At 43.6% G+C, this 24,504-nt stretch overlaps 1 protein-coding gene across 4 annotated transcripts in view; it reads left to right on the forward strand.

Moving 5' to 3' along the window:
• The window catches only part of TNC (tenascin C), a 95,271-nt gene that overhangs the window by 46,044 nt on the left and 24,723 nt on the right, over nucleotides 1–24,504 (forward strand). The window contains exons 11-17 of one of the 4 annotated variants that reach the window (XM_058694373.1): nucleotides 6,498–6,770; nucleotides 7,601–7,873; nucleotides 8,477–8,749; nucleotides 11,189–11,461; nucleotides 13,756–14,028; nucleotides 21,440–21,712; nucleotides 23,278–23,550. In XM_058694373.1, coding sequence (XP_058550356.1) covers nucleotides 6,498–6,770; nucleotides 7,601–7,873; nucleotides 8,477–8,749; nucleotides 11,189–11,461; nucleotides 13,756–14,028; nucleotides 21,440–21,712; nucleotides 23,278–23,550 — 1,911 coding nt within the window. The remainder of the gene's footprint in view (nucleotides 1–6,497; nucleotides 6,771–7,600; nucleotides 7,874–8,476; nucleotides 8,750–11,188; nucleotides 11,462–13,755; nucleotides 14,029–21,439; nucleotides 21,713–23,277; nucleotides 23,551–24,504) is intronic. The other 3 variants (XM_058694374.1, XM_058694375.1, XM_058694376.1) reach the window with 3 other exon arrangements.

The raw sequence follows: 24,504 nt of genomic DNA on the forward strand, positions 1-24,504 counted from the left end.
TTTCTCCTCTTTTCTTTTTTCTCCTCCTCCTCCTCCTCCTCCTCCTCCTCCTCCTTCTCTCTCTCTCTGTCTCTCTTTCTCTCTCCCGTCTCTCTTTTTGCCTTTCCTTGGGTATGACAAATGCTATATCAAAGAGTTTCCTATCTCCCCTCAATCATTTTACCCCCTGGCTGGAGCTAGGTTATCTCCTGTCTCCAGGGGGGAAGCCCCAGGCCTCAGCCGCTCAAGAAGATGAAAGCTTTTAAGTGAACCACAGGCTTGAATTACTTTGTCTCTGACTAAGAGCCCAGTTTTGGCATCCCAAAGGCTCAGTGGTTTCATTTCCGCAGCCATGCATTCTTAATACAGTTTCCAAAAAATCATGTTGTCTATTTAAAGATGTCCTTCATTTCAGTAAAATGGGCAAAGTTCCTTTTATTGGCTCTTCCTCCACAATCTCCATAATATTTCTCCCTATGGCTTTCTCCATAGAACAATTTAATTTTCTTAAAAGTTAGGTGGGCGTTTCTTTCCTCTCCTGAATTCTATGTTTTCAAGTCTCCTACATTTCCTCGCTCAATAATGTACTGCTACTGAGCTCCATGAGTTAAGTTCTGTGGCTACTGGATCAGTTAGGACATATGTGTGCTTCCAAGGAACTTGCTGATAAACAGATTGACAGACAACAACACAACACTCCACTTTCTAGAGTTGGGGGTACAGAGGGTGCAGCAGAAGCACACAGTGACTCCTGGGCATCATGAAAGGCTTAAAATGGGGGGAAGCTCTTGCACAGACCCATAAAGACCAACAGGTCTTGGTTGTGGAGTATGTGTAAGTACAAGGCACTTGGCCTTGTCCATATGGAAGAACATACATATGGAAAGAAAAAAGAAACAGATACAGTGGGCGCTCTTGGGCAAGTGTTCCCTGTGGCTGTGAGTCCCAAAATGTCAAAGGACTTCAGGTTCAAACCTCAGAAGAAAGGAACTCCCAGTTCTGCATCACAGACTTCTGAAGAGCAGCAGTCTGAAGTGCTATTCATTATCTGTGGGTTTTATGGAGATGTGGAATTGGCTGCCCCTAAAGCATTTTTCCCCCAGAGAATTCCGGAGCTCTAGCTGTGGAATTGATGCAGCACCAAATTAAAAGTATGCATAAGCTAACTGCCCATCACACCTGAAATACAATCCAAGGACCCTACCCCAGCCCACATGGCCCTACGGAATTTGGCCCTTCCAATCTCTCTGACCCTCCCACCACTTGTCCCCTTATGCATTTCACCGTGGTCACCCTGGCCTTCTCGCTGTTCCTTGAGTATACTAAGTCTGCTCCTACCTGAGGGCATTTGTACATGCTATACCGGCTGCCTAAATGCCACTCCTCTCCCAGTTATTCATCGGCATCTCCCTCATTTTATTCAACTCAAGTGTCATCTCAGTAGACTTCTCTGGCCACCAGTGTGAAATCATGTTCCCATCCTGATTTAGCCCTTCATGCTGCTCCAGAGTTCCTCATGACACTGACCTGGCCTGATACTATTCAATAATTCATTTATTTGCCTATGACCTGCCTCCTACTACTAACCAGAATGTAAAGACTCTGTTTCCTTTTATCCAGTGCTGCATTCCCATTGCCTTAGGCACAGCCAAGCACACTGTGTGTGCTTCATGAGCATTCGGGGACCCCAGCTACTCCAGAGGGGTAGTGTTTCCATTGAACTTCTTGGTCTTTTCCTTCCACGTTTGCATTAACAGCCCAAATGCTATACTTTTAGGATTAAGGGAAGGGAAGCTATTCTGTTGTCTTCAATTAAGCTTACTCTGGATACAAAAGGAAGGAAAGAAAGGAGGGAGAAAGGGAAGGGAGGGAGGGGGAGAAAGAGAAAGAAAGAAAACAACAGAGAGGGAGGAAGGAAGGATGGAAGGAAGGAAGAAAGAGAGAGAGAGAGGGAGAGAGAGGGAGAGAGGAAGGAAGGGAGGAGGAGAAAGATACTATCCCTGTTAGTGTTGAAGAAAATTAGTGTGTTCAAGGCCTCTCCCCCATGCCTAACCCCACCTTTATGTTCTGATAAACTCAGAATATACTCTGCTTAATCTCAGAATAAGAGTCCTGCTTAAAGTGGAGGCCATGAATTTGCCATAAGCAGTAAAGGACAAAGCAGACAGAATATGTAAAACACAAGGCCAATAAAGCATCTTTCCATACCAGCATAAGACTCAACAATGATACTCCAGTAATTCTCCAGGGTTTGGGAAGCAGAAAGGTGGAATTTTGCTTATAGTCACAGCTGCAAGTAACAGAGAACATTCTGCTGCGATGCCATTTTTATTTTTTCATGGAGCAAACCAAATTTATTCAAATATTTAACCATCCAACAAATATTTATTACTTGACTGCTATGGGCCAGGCAATGCTGGTATATAGAACAGGAAGACACAACCCCTCTCCTCAAGAAACGATGCATGTTGCAATGAGAAAGAGAGAACCCAAACCCAAATTATAAGAATATAGCTAGTCTGTTTGAGAGGGAAGTGTGGGAAGCTATGGGAGCAGAAACAACTACCCATTCCAGACCCAAGCAAAGGGGAGGAAGGGTATCAGAGAAGGCTCTTCGGAAGATGTGATACTTGGCTGAGTCCTCAAAAAGGAAAAGGAGAAGGAAGTGCAGAAGGGGGTAATGACATTTCCAGCAGGAGGAACAGCATGTGAGAAACTCAAAGGCATGAGCAACTTCACATTAGTGAAACATAAGCTATCCAGTCCTGCTGTATGATGGAGGGGAGAACAGCTAGGTATGGGGTTGGAGACATCATCAGAGACTGTCTACAAGGGGCAGTGAATATTGTGTTGAGGGGCTCTGGCTTCATTCTTGACAGTGATAAAGAGTCACTGAAAAGTTTTCAGGCAGGCAAGGCTTTTAATTTTAATTATCTTGACTTTTCAAGATGAGATCAAAGCAATTAAATCTACCCTTTGGGGTCCTTGGGCTTGAATTTGGCCATCCCCCCGCTGTGGGAGAATCACGGTCTCCCATTAATGAACACTAAAAGTGAATTCCTAATCAGCCAGCACTTGGTAATTACTGTCTTCAAGATGGTGGAAGATTTAAAGTTGGCACATCTAAAGGTTTAAAGTTAGCACAGCCAGAAATTCCTTCAGGCCAGCTGGTCAACCCACCATGAGCATAGAATTGGGATTTCGAAATTCTGATTTCCCAGGCCCACTGACATTGTTCAGAGGGTAGATGCCAGTGCACAGCTGTAAGAAGAAGACAACAGCCTTTTCATAAAGAAATGCCAAGAAATCCAGCGTGCAACTCCACAGCGGAAACTCCGGGCTTCTGGGGCAGTGAGCCCACCAGTGTGTCGTTTGTTGCTGAAATGTAGAGTCTGCATTTATGTGAAGCCTTTTGGTCCCCACCTCAACTATTGTCTGCTGTATTTTTATTCGTATTCTTCCCTCCAATTTCATAATTATTATCTCTCTCCCTTTAATTTCCCAGTCAAGTTTATTCAGCGACAGTTACAGCTTTTACTTATCTGAGTAGCATTGATTTAATGAGAGATTGCGGGCGCACGGATGTCACCCATTATGGAAACACTCACAGAGTGCTCACTAAAGATGAACTGATACTCTTTCTTGATTTGCTTAGCCAAAAAAAAAAAAAAAAAAAAAAAGTGGAAGAATAGTCAAACATTTTGGTGGAAGTATTATCCACGTGATTATTACTATTTACTGAGCCACATGACATTATGTGAAAATTACTCTGTCAACTGTATGGAAAGATGAAGCAGGATGCGAGGGGCATTGTATAATAGTATCAGTGGCATATAAAAAAGCCGATCCAAAGAAGATGGTTCTCCTCAGGAAAAGACACTCCCCACTGTGGATCCCCTCCTGTGCTCTCTCCATCCGTCTTTACTGCAAAAGCTTTCAGACAAACCATCATCACCTCCTGCCTGCCTCAGTTAGGGAACTCCCCTCACCTGCCCCCCACCCCCCACAACCTGATTCCTCACATTGTCTTCATGGGAAGAAAAAAAAGTTTTATGTCAGAATTAGAGAGACAACTTAAAAAGCAGTTACCTGAGAAGGAAAGACAGTGATTTAATTCACACAAAGGGGAAAATCGTCAATGTCAGCGAAGTTCCTGACAAGCAGTTTTGACAGAAGGAGGAGAAAAAAGAAGGAAGTAGGGTAAGAGGGGACATTTATGGGCTATAGGATTAATTTCTTTAACCTTAATGTGTTGCTTAGATTGTTTTTTATGCATGAAGACTGCTAGAATATTTGGAAAGGATGCACTTCTGATTTTAGCTGTGCTTAAATCCCAAGGCCATGGAGACAACTGTTTTATCTCTGTAGCATTGCTCCTGGCCTCCCAAGGGCCAGTGGGTTTAAGGATGAGTGACTCTCCCTTTCTTTCTCCAAAACCAGACAGATCACTTTGAGTTATAGGTCCTCTCTTTCTCATCAAGATCACGTTTTTGTGGTTAAGAACTGCTACGAGGTTCTGGGTGAGCTTCAGGGCATGAATTTGGGTTAAATGAGGAGCCTGTATGATGTAGTTCAACATCAGGTATGGTGCACATTTCCTGTAAGGCCCAGATAGTAAATATTTTAGACTTTTCAGGCCATAAGGTTTCTGTCACAACTATTCAAGAGTGCCTTTGTAGCACAAAGCATCCATCAACAATACATGAATGAACAAGCATGGCTGTGTTCCAACAAAACTTTATTTATGACACCAAAATTTGAATTTCATTTGTATTTCCATAGGTCATGAAATATTCTTTTTGGGCTTTTCCCCCAATCATTAAAAAATATAAAAACCATTGTTAGCAGTTCATTACCAAAATAGACAGCAGGCAAGATCTGACCCTCAGATCATAGTTTACAGACCCCTGTTCTGGATCAAACAAGATTTGAAGGAGGATAAGCTTTGTCAATAGAAAACATTAGGAAGAACCTTTCCCCAGGACTTGGAAAAGTCTGAATTAAATAGATTCTTGAAAAGAAATCCCTCAGAAAGGATATCTTCAATTTTTTTTTTTTAAATTTTACTGTTTATTTTATTTTTGAGAGAGAGAGACAGAGCACAGGCAGGGGAGGGGCAGAGAGAGAGGGAGACACAGAATCCGAAGCAGGCTCCAGGCTGCGAGCTGTCAGCACAGAGCCTGACGCAGGGCTCAAACCCACAGACAATGAGATCATGACCTCAGCCGAAGTCGGACACTTAACCGAGCCACCTAGGCGCCCCTTCAATCAGATTTCAAGCTAGGATTTTCAGGTTAGAAGTGTGCTTTAATGGACATAGGGTCCATTTGAAACTAGCAGCCAATGTGAGGCATAAACACAGAAACAATTTGTTCTTTTAAATGAGCTCAAGGCAGTTCTTGCTCGGTTGTTTACAAGATCCATTTCCAGAGGAAATCCTTTCTTCCTAGGTCATGCAAAGCCCATTTAAGCTCAGCCCTGGGCAAATTATCACCTTGAAGGCATATTCAGACAGGTGCATTGTTATTGTACTTTTTGTGTTCAGGAGATGAATGAAGATAATATCACCTTTGATTTTTTTTTTTTTTTTTTTTTTTTTTAATTTTTTTTTCAACATTTTTTATTTATTTTTGGGACAGAGAGAGACAGAGCATGAACGGGGGAGGGGCAGAGAGAGAGGGAGACACAGAATCGGAAACAGGCTCCAGGCTCCGAGCCATCAGCCCAGAGCCTGACGCGGGGCTCGAACTCACGGACCGCGAGATCGTGACCTGGCTGAAGTCGGACGCTTAACCGACTGCGCCACCCAGGCGCCCCATATCACCTTTGATTTTAATTGAGCTTTAATAAGCTCTGTTCTTCCCAGGCCTTAGTCTTTCCATCCAGTAAGGGACGATTTTGCAAAGACTCCTCGCCTTCCTCAGTATGCCTTCCTTGAATTGTGGTTAATTTATCTCTGATCTTTCTGAAGTAGTTTATGTGAACTGATTTGAGCCTCAGAAACGGTCAAAAATTCCAACATAGAGACTGTAAAACAGACCTCTGGAGGAGATTGAGGAAGCATGAGAAGGAAGGGAATCTAAGAGGAGCCCATTTTCTCAAAATACAGAAGGCTGAGCAGCTCAGACCAAGAATCCTGAGAATAGCAGAAGGCTGTTCCTTATGATCTCATCCTTAGAATGAGAGACACTTTCCAAAATGGAAACTGAAGCCTAGAGCACTCCTAATGTGGATATGTAGAGTTTTCTATATTCACAGGACACTGGTCAGTAGGAATATACCATTTCCACAAGACACACCCAAATATGCCACAAGGCAAAATAAGTATTACATTGATTTTTCTGGTGATGTTTTGATGGCAACAGCAGCACTTGGGGATGCAGAAACGCGGGACTCGGCCCTGCCCCGGCTCCCACCGCAGGACTTTCAGCATTGGCAATGGGTTTGCCATTTCTGGGTTCCCAGAAGGAGAGGGATTTGAGGAATGGTTTAACTGACCCATCTCTGTCATTATTCAGACCATGCCCCTGAATTGGAAAACCTCACGGTGACCAAGGTTGGCTGGGATGGCCTCAGACTCAACTGGACCGCAGCTGACCGGGCCTATGAGCACTTTGTCATTCAGGTGCAGGAGGGCAACAGGATGGAGGCAGCTCAGAACCTCACGGTGCCCGGCAGCCTGCGGACTGTGGACGTCCCGGGCCTCAAGGCCAACACCCCTTATAGAGTCACCATCTATGGGGTGATCTGGGGCTATAGAACACCAGTGCTCTCTGCTGAGGCCTCCACAGGTACCTCTTATCCTTCTGTCTCTAGCTTCTGTTTTTCCTAACAGGAAACTACCCACAGAAAATCAGACACAACAGATAACCAGACACAGTTCACTTTAAAAAAATTTTTTTTAAGTTTATTTATTTAAAAAAAGAGTGCAAGTGGGGGAGGAGCAGAGAGAGAGAGAGAGAGAGAGAGAGAGAGAGAGAAAGAGAGAATCCCAAGCAGGCTGTGCAGTGTCAGCACAGAGCCTGATGTGGGGCTTGAACTCACAAACTGTACGGTCATGACCTGAGCCAAAATCGAGTTGGACACTTAACCGACTGAACCACCCAGGCGTCCCAGACACAACTTGCTTTTGAATGGACTCATTCTGCCCCAAGTTATGGCACCATGGTGTCTAATGGAGGGAAGCCATCAGGCTACATAACTCCAGGGGTACGTTTGACACCACAACCCACGTGAACAACACCCTTTGGAGTTGTGCACAGCCCTGCCTGGGGACCATACACACAGCCCCAAAGGCAAGGATCTTTATCTTCACAAACAGGCTCCCTCTTGGCAAGGGATGTTAAGACGTTATACTTAAAAGGAAAAAAAAAATCACAAAATTAATCTCCTTGTCCACTGAAGGTTAGGACAGTTCTTTAGTAAAGTAAGATGACAAATATTTTTCTATACCTCATGCTCTTTGTTCTATTCCTCAAATTTAGGAGGAATAGCTGCATGCTGCATGTTTATTAAAGACAGTCATATATTTTTAAGTAATATAAACCTATTCTTGTGTTCAAGACTCCCTGGATCTTGCTGTGTGATTTGATCATTAAACTAGTTCTTTGTCCTTCTCCAGGGGAAACTCCCCATTTGGGAGAGATCATGGTGTCCGAGGTGGGCTGGGATGCCCTCAAACTCAGCTGGACTGCTCCGGAAGGAGCCTATGAACAGTTTTTCATTCAGGTGCAGGAGACTGATACAGTAGAGGCAGCCCGGAACTTCACAGTCCCCGGAGGACTGAGGTCCGTGGACCTGCCTGGGCTCAAAGCAGCCACTCATTATAACATCACCATCCGTGGGGTCACGCAGGAATTCAGCACGACTCCTCTCTCTGTTGAAGTCTTGACAGGTATTCTAGACTGGTTCATTAATTTACTTCCTCCCCTTGTCTCTGCTCAGGAGGGATCAAAGCTCTTCCTGCTGTAAGCTGGGCTCAGCCCCTGCCACATTGGGGAACACCGGTGAATCATCCCCGCTCCCATCCGAATGTCATATCCCTTATTTGGCCAAGTCCGAGTGTAGCATGTTAGCCAATCCCATGGAAAATTCCACCTAGTCTTCCCTTACAAAAGTGAGAGGTGACTTTTCTTTCAAAGCAAGTTTTCAGTCATAACAGCTAAGAAGTTGGAAAGCACAGTTTGCAAGTGGGAAAAAAAAATTGGTCTGAGCTCATTTTAAGAACACACTAAAAGATTCCCCCAAAGCCCCATTTATATGTTAAGAATGGAAGTTATGAACAATTCCTAGAACTATCTTTCATTCCCGGAGACTGAACAGAAAACCCCTGGCTTTAGTGCCAACAGAGTGTGCTCTACACCTGCTGTAAATCATGCATCTGTAATCAACACTAACCAGACAACTCATCCCAACCTCGGCCAAAATGTCATCTCACCTGAATCCTAGCACGCAATTACCTTTTTTAGTAACTCAGCAACTCTTTGTCCTTATGCAGAGGAGGTTCCAGATCTGGGAAACCTCACAGTGACCGAGGTTCGCTGGGATGGCCTCAGCCTGGACTGGACGGCCCCCGAGGGGCTCTATGAGCAGTTTGTCATTGCAGTCCGGGAGGCTGACCAGGCCGAGGAAGCTCACAGTCTCACAGTTCCTGGCAGCCTACGCTCCGTGGAAGTCCCAGGCCTCCGGGCCAGTACCCCTTACACGGTCACCCTGCGTGGCAAGGTCAGGGGCCGCAGCACTCGACCTGTTGTTGTGGAGGCCATCACAGGTATAGGACCCTCCTCCCATACCAGGGACATGATTGAGCCAACCTCTCTTTGGAAGAGAGAGAACATTCCTCACGTGTCAGAGTGTGGTTTCAGTGTTCCGACAGGCAGCGCGAAGGGAGGCTCTAACTCAGGAAGGGCTGGGTTGGAATTGCACCTTGCTGGATTTTCTTGGGTCTAGCATTTTACATTTCTGAGCCTTCTTTTCTCACCTTCAAATCAAAGATAATACTCTACCTCAGAACATGGTCCTGAGCAGTAGATGAAATAATGACCAAAAATGCTTAGCAAAGCTCCATTCCTGTAGTAAATATTGAACGGCACATAGCTAAATATATAAGATAACCATGTATCTACTAAAAATAGCATAAACAGTAGGGCCATGGTGGCACAAGAATAGGGTCAGAACTTTCTAGAGAAATCTTACCATTAGAGGCCTCAGAGGCCCTAACGCTGTCCAACTTGTAGTCACATCTCTATGGAATAACCTTTGAAGTGATCTTCTGCCGAAATTGTTCAAGTCTGTCTCTCCTTAAGAGACACTCAGGGAAGGCACATTTCCAAGAAAAAACAGCCACATTTGACTTCAATGTTTTTCATTCAGTTTAGGGAGGAAAAACAATTTATCTCAATTTGTCCCCTGGAAATATGCGGTTCCATCTGTCATTGGAAACTCTGTGCTGTTCATGAGTTTTTAGAAACCGCTTTAAAGGGGGCAAATGGGCCAAATTTTTGGTAATCGGGTTCTTATGCTGGGCCCTAAGTCCATGCCCTTCTCTCTCTATCCTGTGTTTTGATAATACTATCCAAATAACCTAGTTCAAATAAATTGTTCTCCTTGCTCACATATACCGAGTAAAGTTGGTGCTTGTGAGAAACGACACACAATTCCAAAAATGAGAAAGGTGATGTTACGATCCAGCTGTGCTGGCTGAGTCAGTGTTGTCCTGTGCTGCCTGGAATGTCTTCAAACCCAGTGAGCCAGAGGGGCTATTGAGGCACCTGTGATCCGGATGCAGGATGCTAACAGTCTGTATCTAACAACAGAATTCCTTTTGCACGTGAAACCTTACCAGGAACCCCACTACGTGCCAGATAAGTGAACAGCTCTTCTTGATGAGCTAGGAGGGCAGGGAGGACTGCCTTCACTGATACCCCCACAAGAGCACCAAGGCTACATGGTCATTTGAATACAGCCCCTCAAAAAGGCTGAGTTAGCTCAGACTCACAGGCACCGAGAACAAGTGCCTCGGGTGCACCTTTCTTGGCTGGAATCTTTACAGATATTTTCTTTTCTAACTTCAAGTGCATGGCCACGGCAGCCTTTAAAAAGTCTGAGCGGTTGCATATAATCCTGAGAGGTATCCCACCAAGCAGTGGGTTTTCCCGTATTCAGAATCCAGACTTTCTAAAATCGCCAATAAGAAACACGTTAAATCTCCTTGCTACATGGTCGGAAGATCAATAGTGGGCCCTGCTCTGCACCATTGACTGAGCAAAATTTACCACTTTTAATTAAAAGTGGGCACTCATTTCGCACAAATGGCTTTGCTTCATGATGCAGCCACTCTTTGTTCTGGCACAAAGTACTAGCAGAAGGTAGGAGGGAAAGAACCAAGCCAAGAATCTAGTGCAGAACATTTGATCCCTAAAGGCCGAGTAGAGTCCAGAGAAAAAACATCACACATGTCCACACTGAGACAACATACACTTTATAAAGCCTGCCTGATAGCAGGTGGCCAGCAATAAGACAACCTCTTCAACGCGAAGTCCTGAAATGAGGCCAATAATTCTCTCCAGTATGGTTGCGAAGTTCCAAGGGGAAACATCTAAACAGTGATGTATTTGTTGGGCAGCCACTTACTGGGCACTCACGATGGCTTAGGCATGATACTCAGGGGTTTATAAATGGTATTTAGCCATCACACAGTCCAGTGATATGTCAGCCCCCTTTATAGGTGAGCAGAGTAAGACTCAGAGATGAGCTGAGTGACGGGCCCAAGATGACCTGGCTAATAAAGATCATTGTGGGAATTCCAACAATGGAAGGCCCAGCGGCCTCCAAAGCCTCCACTTTTAACATCCCTACCCCCCTTACCCTGACCCACAATCCCATTTTTCCAACTGCCCTTTCATTTCTGGCCATGCATGTGCAGAGACCCCCTGTGGGTTGTGCAGTGGTCCAGACAGTATTGCCATCTCAAGGATGAACAGCGCAGATCTTCCCCTTTCTGACTGTTTTCAACTCCTGAAGAAGGGCTGTGGCCAGATTACCACAATTCAAGTCAGAAGTAAATGCCCAGAGACCAAGAATGACCACACTTGCACACAAAAATTCTCTCGCCTCTTTCTGTCTTCCCTAGAGCTGGGCTGTGGGATGTTTGGTTTCCTCCTTTTTTTGGTTTGCAGAGCTGACAAATAACGTCTCTGTCCTTCTTCAGAGGAGCTCCCCCAGCTGGCGGACATAGCCGTGACCGAGGCTGGCTGGGATGGCCTCAGACTCAACTGGACCGCAGCTGACCAGGCCTATGAGCACTTTGTCATTCAGGTGCAGGAGGCCAACTGGGTGGAGACAGCTCAGAACCTCACGGTGCCCGGCAGCCTGCGGGCTGTGGACGTCCCGGGCCTCAAGGCCAACACCCCTTATAGAGTCACCATCTATGGGGTGATCCGGGGCTATAGAACACCAGTGCTCTCTGCTGAGACCTCCACAGGTACCTTCCTCCCCACTGTTGATGCCCCTCCCCAAGCCACCCTGCTTTCTCTCCATGAAACTTTGCGGAAAGTCAGCTTTTCTCCATGTCTGAGTCCTTCCCTTATGCCCCTTAGTGGCTGGTCATGCATGTCCAGAGACCACACCATAAGCTGTGCCTTGGTCTGCATGCCTCTGCCATTTTGAGGATGAATGATAAAGATGTTGCCTTTTCTGACCTCCAGCCTCCAGCCTCTCCCAGATTTCCTACCACTAACTCTCTTTTGAATGATGGCTTTCGGTTTCAAGAGACAGCCTGATGGTTTTAATTCTCTTTTCCAGTGCTAGGATATAACTAAAAGCCGTCCCTTACCATGTGTGAGTTCTGGTAGAGCATAGATTATTTACTTTAGAGGGTCTTTTTGCTAGTTGGAAAAGGCGCTTTTCTATCCCAAATCCCTCAAGGGTATGGGCACTGTGGTTCTTGCATTTAAAAGAAATGTTTTAATTTAAATGTTTCTTTAAAATACACAGAGTATAATAAGAGAACTGAATTACCCTCCTCCGGGCAGTTCTCTCAGATACTGAGTCATTGTTAGAACACCAAATTAGCAAATAGCTAGACCAAAAAGAAAAAAAAAAAAAAATCACACAATTATGACTGGAGACAGTACCAAAGAAAAAGCCATTCATTCAGAGAAGTACACACAGCAGCATTTGAAGCAAGGAATGTCCCAGGCTATGAATGTCAAAGATCCGATGCCCTTTTTGCTCTTTTAAATAAGAGTTGCTCCCTGGAGTGTTGGCCTTTGCATATGGCGCACTCCCAGCGCTGACCCAGGAGGGTGTGCTGTGCCTTACTAGTCACTCCGCTCCAGTGACAAGGCAGTCAGTGTCTCCCCAGGGGCCTGCCTCAGCAAGCAGCCTTCCCCAGCACCGTTCTCCATTGTGCATCTTCCTATATGCCTCCATTGGTTGGAAGCTCAGTAGAGGTTGTCTTGCTTGGGTTTGCGTATGCCTGCCCCATTTTCAGGTAATTATGGCAACCAAACCTTCATGCAAACCTGTACAACCTCACTGATTCCAGCAAAAGCATAGACCTGCATTTTAGCCTCCATCATTTCAATAACCCTCACTGAGATCAACAGAATACAGACAGCCACTGTATGAGTGGTGACCTTGAAATGCCTAGAAATTGCAACTGGCAACCATATCGGACATTCATAAATCATCCCTTCCCAGAAGGCAAGAGAAATCACCTGCCGCTTCTGATCTTTCCTGCAGACCTTGTGGTTGGGTGCCCTTCATATTTTTATGTGTTTTTTTTTTTTCCTTCTTAATGATAGCGACATTCCTGTTTCTGATAAAATGGTATGAGAGGAGGAAGGTCCATGACCCCATCTGATCTGTGTCTCACTAAATGTGATGGGATGGGAAGGCCTTCCCCTTCCCTGCTGGAGAGGCACTACTTGCTCCTCACCGTGCTTCTGCTTGCCTTCTGCATATTTTATTCCAATTGCACGGAAAAGCACTGGTAGGACCATCTCCAAGACAAAATGTTATTTCTTGGCCGAACAGGGGTTGCCTGACTGCCTTGCCTCGGCTCAGCTCTCTTGGTTGGCAATGTAAGTAGCAGCTTTCTTGGCTCCCGTAGAGTCAGTTAAGAGAGGACGAGCTATTCTAACAGAATATGAAAGCAGCTGGCCCTTGTCAGAAGTATGATGAAAATACCAAGAATCACACTGACAAGTTGCCAGTTCCCTTTAAGTCACAAAATCAGAAGCCTCAGGGTACCACCTTTGGGAGGGTGATGGCATCAGAATTATTTAGCCTTTATTTAAATAGATGGGAGCTCCCTCAAAGCAAAGGATGCCTGCAGGAGGGAGCCAAGTAACTGTGGTCTCCTGAGTGCAATTCTGGCAACTAAAGACTGCCAGCACTCATATCTCTTGACCGATGGCCAGCATCCCTGCGGCGGGGCTCCCAGAAGCATCTGAGCTTAGGCACCATGGTTCCAGCTGACATCATTCAGATGTCTTCTCACACATGGGATCTCAGCCAGCTTGATCATGTATGGCTGCTCCAGAGCAGGGGAATCCAATTTGCCAGACCTTCCTCTTTTCTTCTTTTAACAAATCCCCTTTTTCTCTCCCGCTGGCACTGACTGGTAACACTGCTTGGTTTCCCCCTAACCCTGAACTAGCAGGTCTTTCTACCCAGCCACGTTTCTCTTAACAACCTCAATCTTAAAACACAGGCCAAATAATCAACCCAAATTCATTTATTTTTTCTTCTTCCCTACCCTTCCTTTTTCAGCTGCAGAACCTGAAATTGGAAACCTAACTGTTTCTGACATAACTCCTGAGAGCTTCAATCTCTCCTGGACAGCCACCGATGGGGCCTTCGAGACCTTTACCATTGAAATTGTTGATTCCAATAGGTTTTTGGAGACGATGGAATATAATATCTCTGGTGCTGAACGAACTGCCCACATCTCAGGGCTACACCCTAATAATCATTTTATTGTCTACCTCTCGGGACTTGCTCCCAGCATCCGGACCCAAACCATCAGTGCCACGGCCACCACAGGTACATCTGCCTTCTCCCATTCTGACCGCCTCTCTCTAGAGTCTTCTTTGCAGGGTGAAGCTGCTCATTCACTCCTTCTTTGCAGGGTGAAGCCACAGTGCATTAACTGCTCCACAATGCTAGGCTAGAACACTACTTAACATAACTCTCTCCAACAGCAGCCCAAATGGTGGATTTCTGTTAAGCCCTTTGCCTGATCTATTACTGACCAGGACATTTACAGCATAAAATGTAGTCTGGCCCAGATTGCCATATGGAATCTGGAGAAAAGAATTCTACCCTTCTATACCTAAGAAGCAAGAGTTGTCCTTGATTTGGAAAGATGTCTGCATCAAAAAAGTCTTAAAAATTATATTTTGTGTTATCCTAATATCTTTGGCCTCCTAATACCCAAATATCCCAATGATCTAATGAAATCGTGTTGGTACTGTTATTTTTTTTCAACTTGGAAAATGATAAAAAAAAAAAAAAAAAAAGCAGATTACTAATCAGATGGGTGCACAAGGAAGTCGTGCCATCCAGACCATCCCAAATCCAATGCAATCTCTAGGAGAAAATACATGAACAGGCTGTCTTGCTCCCAGAAGAGTAAATGGTTGATTGCAAAAATAGAAGTCGTCATGTTTATACAAGGAACTTGGCCAGCCAGAGTATAAGCTGCTCTCACTTAAATTTGTAGTGTCTGTGGTACACATCCTATGTGAGGCCCTCTCTGGCACGCAGCAAAAGAGAATTCTCTATCTGAATTTGAAAGGAGAAGCTTAGCCATTCAAAATAGCATTCTTAGCACATTTTGGATAATGAATCCAAGAAAAAGGTTGACACTGTAGCATCAAAATCATCTAACACTTAAGTCACCCATGGCTGAGGGAAGGTCTGTCCTCATTCTGCGTGAGACTACAGATTGTCAGCAGGGTGGTCTGTCATCTTCGCCATATTAAAGTACACAAAAACCTGGAGGAGAAAATTATTCAGCCCCTTATATTTGTTTCTCATGGCTCAAACTGGGTTTCAACAAGGACAAGTCTTTTACCAAAGGGTGAAGTCTAAAACTTTATGGATTTAGTCTTATGTGTTTTAGTTTTTGACTCTATTGTAATAGTGTTTTAAATTGACACGCTTTCATATTTTTTTCTGCTTGCTTTAGTGGCCGAAGCTCTCCTTAGCCACCTCACTATCTCAAATGTGACCTGGGCCAGTATGGCCCTCTCGTGGAAAGCCCAAGAGGCTGCCTTTGATAGCTTTCTTATCGAAGTTAGGAATTCTGACCACGGCCAGGAGACGGTAGTGCGTTCTGTACCTGCGGCGTCTCGCAGCTCAGTCATCACCAACCTCACGGCTTCTTCTAATTACACTGCACACCTTCATGGGCTGATGGGCGGGCACCGCGCTCACACTCTAACGGCCCAAGCAACCACATGTATTTCCCACGATGGCTTCTTCACTCTCCATTGAAATTCCTCTGGGGAGCAGTCCCCCAAAAAGCCCTCGCTACACATTTTTCATCCTCCTGGTTCCTCTAGATCTTTCCCAAATTTGACAGGGCCACCTAAATCAGAGCTTTAAAACTTAAAAAGAAAAACAATCACCCAGAAGTCAACCTCTTTTTTCCTAAATGTGTACTCACATCTGGAGTTGCTCTGTTTGTTTATATAGAGTTAACCTGACTTGCTTTGGTTGAATTTCTACATCATCCTTCTCATCTGATCTTGAATAATCATTTCCAGTTCTACCCATTATCATCTGCCTGTGGTCTAATCAGAGTTTGCCTATGACATTGCCAAAGAGGTGTGTGCATGCCAGTTTGGGTTCCCTGGTCAGAGTGATATTCATCCTTTTCCTCTCTTCCAAGATTCTAAAACACAGTGCCAGAAGCATGCGAAGAAAAGACCCTAACACACACTTCCAGAGCCAGAGGACCCAGTGGTCTCATCTTGTTCTTGAGACTTTTATTTGCTTGCATTCCCTACAAATAGACTGTTCTCTTTTGACATTTACCCCACCAAGCATGCTTTGTAATCTTCTGATACCTGTCACAAAATGTCCACCTTCTTTCATCTATCATCTTGTCCCAATCTTGGTGCATGTGGTGAACATTCAGAGTATTACATTTTTGAAAATATCTATGTTTCCTGGAAGCATATGGCATGTCCAAGAATTATTTCGAAGGGTTAGAAGTGGTGAGAGAAAGATGTCCCAGCTTGCATGGAACACTGGCCATACCTTCTCTCTCACTCTCTCTTCGAGGTTTTTCTTACACCTCACTCCTGAGCTTGGTTGCACCCTTTGGGAGACAGCTGGAGGCCAAGCTGGCCATGAGAAGCTAAGTCTTACTCTGCATGGTGAATGTGTTCACATTTCCAGTCTCTTTTTGGTGGCATGAGAAGAATCCTAACATGCATCCTTAATTTGAGAGATTGCTGCCACAGCAAAACACAGGGAAAGAGCAAACAGAGGCCCACTTGGAGGGTTCTACCTTTAGTGCGGTTGAGGTAATTTATGCCAATGTTATGGCTAAAAATTATAGCGTCATTATCTTCTCAAACTAATTGCTAAGTTGGAGATTCCATGCCGTTACTTATGGCTATCTTCTGCTTTGGGGCCAGATTCTTTTTGCCCTTAGGGACTTTGTGGCATCAAATTATGCTGTGCAACTGTCCAGTTTAAGTTTATCCAGATGAGTCCCTTCTTTCCTCCTAATACTGGAGCTGCAGCAAAACAACTCCCAAGTCCTTGGAAGAAATAGTCTGCTTCTTCCCAACCTTCAGTGCCAACCCTGGTACCTCAACCCTCCAGGACTGTTGCCTCTTTCTAAAATAAAGTTTGAGTCGAACTTACTTTAAAGTTAGTATTGCTCGATAAATGTGCATTGAGGAGGCCAGATCGTGTACATCCTAGTGGAAACTAGCAGTACAGGCCCCCTACATTACAAAATGAGTTGCCTTGATCACTGATCTCCTAGTCTTTAAGGGACAAGAGAATATCGACCTCCAGGGGAACCACTTATCTTTCCAAATTATCCAGTAAGTGAATTTTCTAGTTAGAAAATGTAACACCTAACTTTAAATTTTCTTTTAACTTTTGCATACACCAAGAATTTTTTAATGAAAGCCATTTTTACCTTTACGGTATTCAGGGTAAGATGTAGATTTTCTTATGGTGTATAGGAAACCTTTGGATTTCTAAAAACTATGGAGAATTTCTCTTGTATGGATATTAGCCTTTAATTTGTACAATCGAAATAGATCAAAAGAAAACTAAATAAGGAAACTTCAAAGTAGCATTTCCTAAGACATGCTCTGTGAACCACAAGCTACCTGAGATGTTCAAAGAATATCCTTTCAAAGAGTATCCACTGATCAATAAGTTTATGAAATTCTGGGCTGCACAAAATTAAGTAGGTTTCTTTACAGAACCAGCATTTCAGAGGCTATAAAATACTCTCAGGCTTTGGGAATCTCTAGGGTGAGATAGAATACCCATACATACTTTACTAAAAGCTACTTTTCTTAGGACATCTTACAGAGCTAGTGTCCCACTGCAAACCTTTAGAAATGCACCCTAAATATTCTCTGTTGCTCCTATCTGCCATTCTAATGCCTGTTCACCTTTCTTCCTATGGCCAGCAAATAGTCGTGTCTATACTTATAAAGAATACTTATAAAGAATCCCATACCTGCAGAGAAAGTATATTCTCTAGCATTAGTCAATGCAGGTGTAGCCACAGCCTAATATACTACCTTTCTGCAAATATTTGGAGGGATTGGCACTTTTATGTCCTATGGCTATATTCTGGAAAAATCAACTGCTTCCTCTAATAATGCATCTCCTTTCTCTTCTGCCCATGTTCCTCTCCCTTCAGAGCCAGAGCCACAGTTGGGCATTCTAATCCTTAGCAATATTACTCCTGACAGCTTCAATGTGTCCTGGAGCATTCGAGCCAGGTTTTTTGCAAAGATTGTTGTCAATGTTAGCAATTCTCACTCGCTGTATGAGCCCCAGCAATTCACGGTCTCAGGAGACACACAGCATGCTCACATCACGGGCTTGCTGGAGAACACTGGCTATGACATTAGTGTGGCAGGGACCACCTGGGCTGGGGACCCCACGAGACCCCTCACTGCTTTTGTCATGACAGGTACTCATTCAAAGGTTCTCACTTGTCCATTTAGAATTTTGAGATGCGGGACAGGAGAGAGGAAAGGTGATAGGCATTCTAAAGGGAACGTCAACCCCCAGTAGAGTCTTCACTCCAGATGTAAACATCTAAGTGAAGAGAGATCAGATCCTCTGGTATTTCGCAAAGAGGGATATTTTGCAGCTTTTCGTGGGACATGGAGACCATGTACTCAACAGCTGCATAAAGCTTCCAAGGATTTTCCTGTCTAGCTTTATAGGCTGATACATATTTTAGCAATTCTGGCTGAAAAGTGAGTTCTAAGTTACCCACAGCCTGGAGCAGGAATTTTTGCCATAAATCATGCTAAGTAAGGCAGTTTATAAACCACTTGCCCCAGAAATATAATAATATCTCTTTTTCTTTAAATAAAAAAAAAACAAAACACTTTTTCTTAAGTCAGCATCCACAGCAAATTACTGAAGGTTTGACCTAGGGTAGCAGATAAATCCAAACTTAATTGAAGCTTACCCATTTATTGAACTTGACCTCCAACCTCTCTTTGAATTACTGAAGAATTACATAAAGAAATGGCTTTCCGTTTTCTTTCCTGAGATCATCCCAAATCAATGGCAAAGGCTACATACCTCAGAAAATATTTAGAAGTCTCTTGCCTTCCACTACTGATAATTTTCAGGAGACTGACTTTGCCTGCTGATTCACATTAAACCAGGCCTCTCCCAGCATCTAAATCGCTACCGATAAAATATGTTAATGAGATCAATTAAATATTTAATTGGAAGCAGCCATGATGACCTAGAAGTGTGTGGGTTTTGATATCAGACCTGAGTGGTTTCTGAACTTCCCCCACATATTCTTAGCTGCATAACCTTGGCTGGTTCTTAACTGTTCTGAATTCCAGTTTCCTTATATTTGACAAAGGGACCCCCACAGCCATTTCTGTCAGCTTTGTCTCAGGATCTAAATGGATATGATAAAGTTTAATGGCTTGGCATCCAGTAGGCATCTTACGATGCTGGGTTCTTTCTGCTGTTTCCTAGGAGGGAAGTAGCATTCTTAAAAATAAGCAACAATTCTAGATAGAAACTCAGCAGCTATTGTTATAGCTGCTATAACATACATGATTTTCTTACTATTTTCAAGAGAACGCTGGACGTGTTTTAATGTAAGATCAAAAAGTGGTTATGTTTTCTGTCCCGTTGCCTACTGTGAATTCAGTCATTCAAAAAAGTCTTCAAATGCAGAACATGGCCATTTCTTAGTGGGGCAGGGGAGAGAGTGGTGGGGGCTCCCAGTCTCTTGCCTCCCGATGCACAGGAGGGCAGGAATGGCCAGCCACAGACCCCATCAGGCCATCTCTTGTAGCCTCCCGCAGGACCTCCCACAGAACGGAGAGAAGAAAGGCAGTCTGGGAGGGCTGGTCTTGGGAATCCTAGATCTGGTTACAGCATTGTCTCAGCTAATCCTTGAAGTGAAAAGACCCTGAGTTTTAAAAGAAGCATATTTTTAAAAAGAAAAAAAAAAGCTGAACATGAATGACTATAAATAACAAGACTTTGATTGACTAATTAGCCTGAATGCCCTTCTTTTCACGAGAATCCGCTGCTTTGATGGTGTGGAGGTACACAGAGGCTAGCTATCCAAAGAGGCGCCACTTACCTAAATAAACTCAGCAAAAGAACTTGAGACCATTGTCTTGCAGACAAAGAAGGCTGTTTGCACAGTATAAGTGATTTCATCTTCGCCTTCAATAGAATTATGATTTTTGGAAGATCCTTACCTGGAAAAAAAAAAAGCCTCAAAACAAATACCAAATATGCTAAATCAGTACAGGAAGTCCAGCCCACAACAAAATTTAAATCTTTGCTTTGGGGATGAGGATATTCATTTACTTGTTCGTTCAATCACCAATGACTTCTTTGTAAAACATTTTTCTTTACATTGCATGGATTAGACTCTGGGCATTAGTGTAAGGTCATTTATCTCTTTGAAAGTTTCCATTTAGAAGCAGCAGAAAAGAAGGCTGTAAATGAGGTGTAGCTAAAGCAGCCTTGGTCATGGAGTTCCCAGCCCCATGTCCCCTCCAATAAAAAATACATTCACTATTACTGTGTTTCGTTTTGCTAGAGCGGGGGGCTCTGAACCTTCTCCACCAATCCTACTTAAGCCTCCAGACTTGCCAGCCCTGATGGGGTTGACTAATTAGACACTGGCTTAGAGTGTGGAAAGAGCATTGAGCTTGGAATCAGATGGCCTGGGTGGGAGCCCAGCTTAGCCACCCAGTAGATTTGGAATCCTGTATATAAGTCATTGATCTCTGTTTCCTTAGACATCACGGGGGAGAGGGGGAAGGTAGCAGTAGCTATTTCACAGTGTCATTATGAGGATTAAATAGGAGAATAAACATGAAGCCTTGTCAATTGGTACTTAGAACTTAGCACTTAGAAACTTAGCTGATATAACCTCACTATTTTGGGAATCCCAGTGTGTGAAAAGACCCCTTGATGCCTAAGAAATAAGGGTGCCTGGGACACAGATGTTTGGTGAATGAATGAACAGATGACACCAGAACTTATTAAAGATCCCGACATGTCCTTACCTCCTACTTTATCCAGGAAAACAAACAGCAAAAGAATCAGTGAATCATAGTATTGCTTACTGGACCATAACCCTAATTTGTTAATTCTGCCACATGAAAAAAATCTTACCCCCTCCCCCTATTTCAGCTAATGAAGATGTATGTCACTAAGGGGCCTCATTAACTTGATTCAAAATGTGAACTAGAAGTGAAATGGAAACATATGAAGTGTACCCATAAGGAAGTATATCAGTATATTGGGTGGGGGGTGGGGGGAAGAGCTGATTTCTTTCAAGACCAGAAGACAGTTGGAAATAGAGAAAGAGGTACAAACCCAACACAAGATATCCAATTATACAGGGAGCAATTCATGGCCTTTGGAATGAGATCCACCTAAAAACCTTGCTCTATCACATACTAGCTCTGTGACTTTGGCCAAGCCAATCAACCTCTTTGAAACTCAGGCTTTTTTTGCCTGTATAATGGGAATATTATCTATCTCATAGGCCTGTTGAGAGATTTACACAAGATAACATCATCTGGCAGCCAATAAGCTCTTACTAAATATTCGTTTTCTGAGAAATTAACACATTTAGTGTTTGATTGGGTATATCTCAGTATCCGTGGAGAGTTGTGCTATCCCTGCAGGGTCAGTGCTGCTAACCTGAGTTATTTTCACTCCTCCCTTCTTTCAGAGGCCCTGCCCCTTCTGGAAAACCTAACCATTTCCGACATTAATCCCTACGGGTTCACAGTTTCCTGGATGGCATCGGAGAATGCCTTTGACAGCTTCCTAGTAGCGGTGGTGGATTCTGGGAAGCTGCTGGACCCCCAGGAATTCACACTTTCAGGAACCCAGAGGAAGTTGGAGCTCAGAGGCCTCATAACTGGAATTGGTTATGAGGTCATGGTCTCTGGCTTCACCCAAGGGCACCAAACCACGCCCTTGAGGGCTGAGATTGTTACAGGTATTTGGATTCAAGTGAGCCATTTTCTCCTCTCCTTGGTTCCCTTCCATGTAATCCATCTACCATATCACCATGGTTTTAACATTCTTGTCCATTTTCTCTGCTGAATCCATAGATGTGGCCTGTTCTTTTGTGTTTCCCCCCACCACACTCTCCCTTGTCTTATGTCTCTACTGAACACTCCTCTTCTCCCTCTCCAGAAATGAGAAGGTCAAAATGTTTGCCACTTGGCATCCCAAGTCCTTTTAGACCATGTCTTGTCTGTAGTTCTTGTGTGCTTATTCCACATCAACCTCTCCTGTGTACATCCTGGCTGGTCCCCAGCTATGTTTCAGCCTTCTCAAAAGAAATATACCAATGAGTATATTTCAAAGATATACTTATTTACAGCATTTTGTCATCTTAAAATGTCAACTGTGATCTTGATAAATCTACAAGGTGGGCTTGTTATTGAAAACTCAACTGCAGACCTATTATATTAGTAAACACTAATGTCATAGAGATTCTTTGACACAGACTAAATCCATAATTTTCTCAAGACTAATAATTCCTAGAGACACATACATTAACAACATTAACAGTAAAAACTCTGTGTTTCCCAAAGTCTTTCTAGATTTTACTAGTTCCATAGAATATTCAAAGGTCCTACTTGGTGAAGAAGTTCCATGATCAAATAAGTTTTGGAACTACTGAGTTAAACATAGTTTAACAGGATCCTTGACAACAAGGCTTCACAGAAGATCTCAATGTGCCTGTGTCTCTCCAAAAGGGACTTATCCAGGCAGTATTTGACACTGGGTGCCTTTTAAAGAAGAAGAAAAAACAGGAATAGTTTGCTCTGAGTACACTTTGGGAAACTCGGCTCTAAATTTACCTTGACATTGAGTTTTGTCTGGTTAAGGCAATCCAAGATAATACCTTGGGTCCAAAGTATGGAGCACAAGAGGTTTCAAGCCTCAGTTTTACCTTCTGAACATCTATCTGATAGTCAAAAAGGCAAGCAAAAAAGTCGAGAGTAGGAGCCTTCTTTAGTACAACAGTACTAACAAGAAAAAAGCAAAAAGACCATAACATAACATTTTAAAGGCCATTTTGCTCAGGATCAAGGGAAATATAATCAGCAGTATCATCATAGGCAACTCTACAGATCATTAATACTGGTTTATTTATCTTTTTAAAAGAAAAGAAAAAGGTCTTACAGAGGATGGGCACTCAGCCATTGGGAGATCAGAGCACAAATGTAAACAAGTTATTGGCTTTGAACTTGTTTAATAATGCATGGGAGGAGCCAAAGCTGAGTCCAGATGTGGATTTATAGAATTGCTTTTAGACAAAACTCACATATGCAAGCAGCCACTTGGCTTGTAGTGAATGTGTGAATTCCATCTTTCCCTTCCCCTAGATCTACTTGTTTGTGTTGGATAATTTTATTTTTGGTATTCAGGACACTTCTATCTCTGAGAGCCGCAGGGCCACTGAATATTGATACGCCCACTGGAAAAGAAGATTGCACTGGCTGGTAAATGATGTTCTCTCTCCTCCTCCCACCATTTTCTCCCATCTAGAAGCCGAGCCAGAAGTTGACCACCTTCTGGTTTCAGATGCCACCCCAGACGGTTTCCGTCTGTCCTGGACAGCTGATGAAGGGGTCTTCGACAGTTTTGTTCTCAAAATCAGAGATACCAAAAAGCAGTCTGAGCCAATGGAAATAACCCTACTTGCCCCCGAACGAACCAGGGACATAACTGGCCTCAGAGAGGCCACTGAGTACGAAATTGAACTCTATGGAATAAGCAGTGGAAGGCGATCCCAACCAGTCAGTGCTATAGCAACAACAGGTACTGTACATAAACAGGATATAACCAAGAAAAGTCATGACTTGGGGATTTTCTTTCACAGGGCTGGGAAATTACAAGATCTTTGAATGCAGCCAAGGTCTTTCAATTATAGACAGTGTGAGTGTGGACAGTTTGGCTAAGCCTTAATTCAAGAAGAGTATGATGCCATTTATTGAATGGGGCTGGGAGGATTGAATGAGATAATCCATGGAAAGCCCATAGCAGAGGATTTGGTACATAGCAAAAACTCAGTAAATTAAAGCTATTTGGATTTTCATTGTTTTCATTAATACATCATCATCATTACAATTATTGCATTTTTTATATTCCAAAGACCCTTCTTTAAGACAATTATCCCATCTTTTTTTTTTTTTTTTTTTTTTTTTTATGCAGAGGTATAATTCCTTGTTCTTTGGTCAAATGTTTGACCTTAGAGCAGGCAGGGGATAATGGAGAAGTGGTACCTCCACCTATAAAGATGAATATTTATCAGTTGCTGTGTGTGAATAATCAGTACCGTGATCAGGAAGGATCAAAGGAGGGAGCTGGCAAGGTCAACAAGCTGCTCTTCATGAAGCTCACTGATTTTATATGATATTCATAACAACTTTAAAAGGCATTAGAGGCGAAATGCAGACCCTTTTACATGTGAGTTGTTTCAAGGAGAAAAAAGTTGATTGGTAACAGTCTCTTTAGAGGGAAAGATCTATGAAAGGTAGGGTGAATTCCTTCCTGAAATTGAGGGAGAAGAAGAGACATAGCACTCCCTAGAGAGAGACTGCTTCAAAGAGGGATCAGAAGAAAGAATCACAAAAGCACAAGGAGGGGTAAAAGGGACCAGAGGAATGGTATATCCCAGCCTCTTCTGTTTGTGCATGAAGAATCTGTGGCCCAGAAAGCCGATGTGATTTGCCTAATGTCACAAGGCCAGGTTTGGGGTAGAACCCAAACACC

This window comes from Neofelis nebulosa, chromosome 12 (assembly GCF_028018385.1).
Source record: "Neofelis nebulosa isolate mNeoNeb1 chromosome 12, mNeoNeb1.pri, whole genome shotgun sequence".
Lineage (NCBI taxonomy): Eukaryota > Metazoa > Chordata > Mammalia > Carnivora > Felidae > Neofelis > Neofelis nebulosa.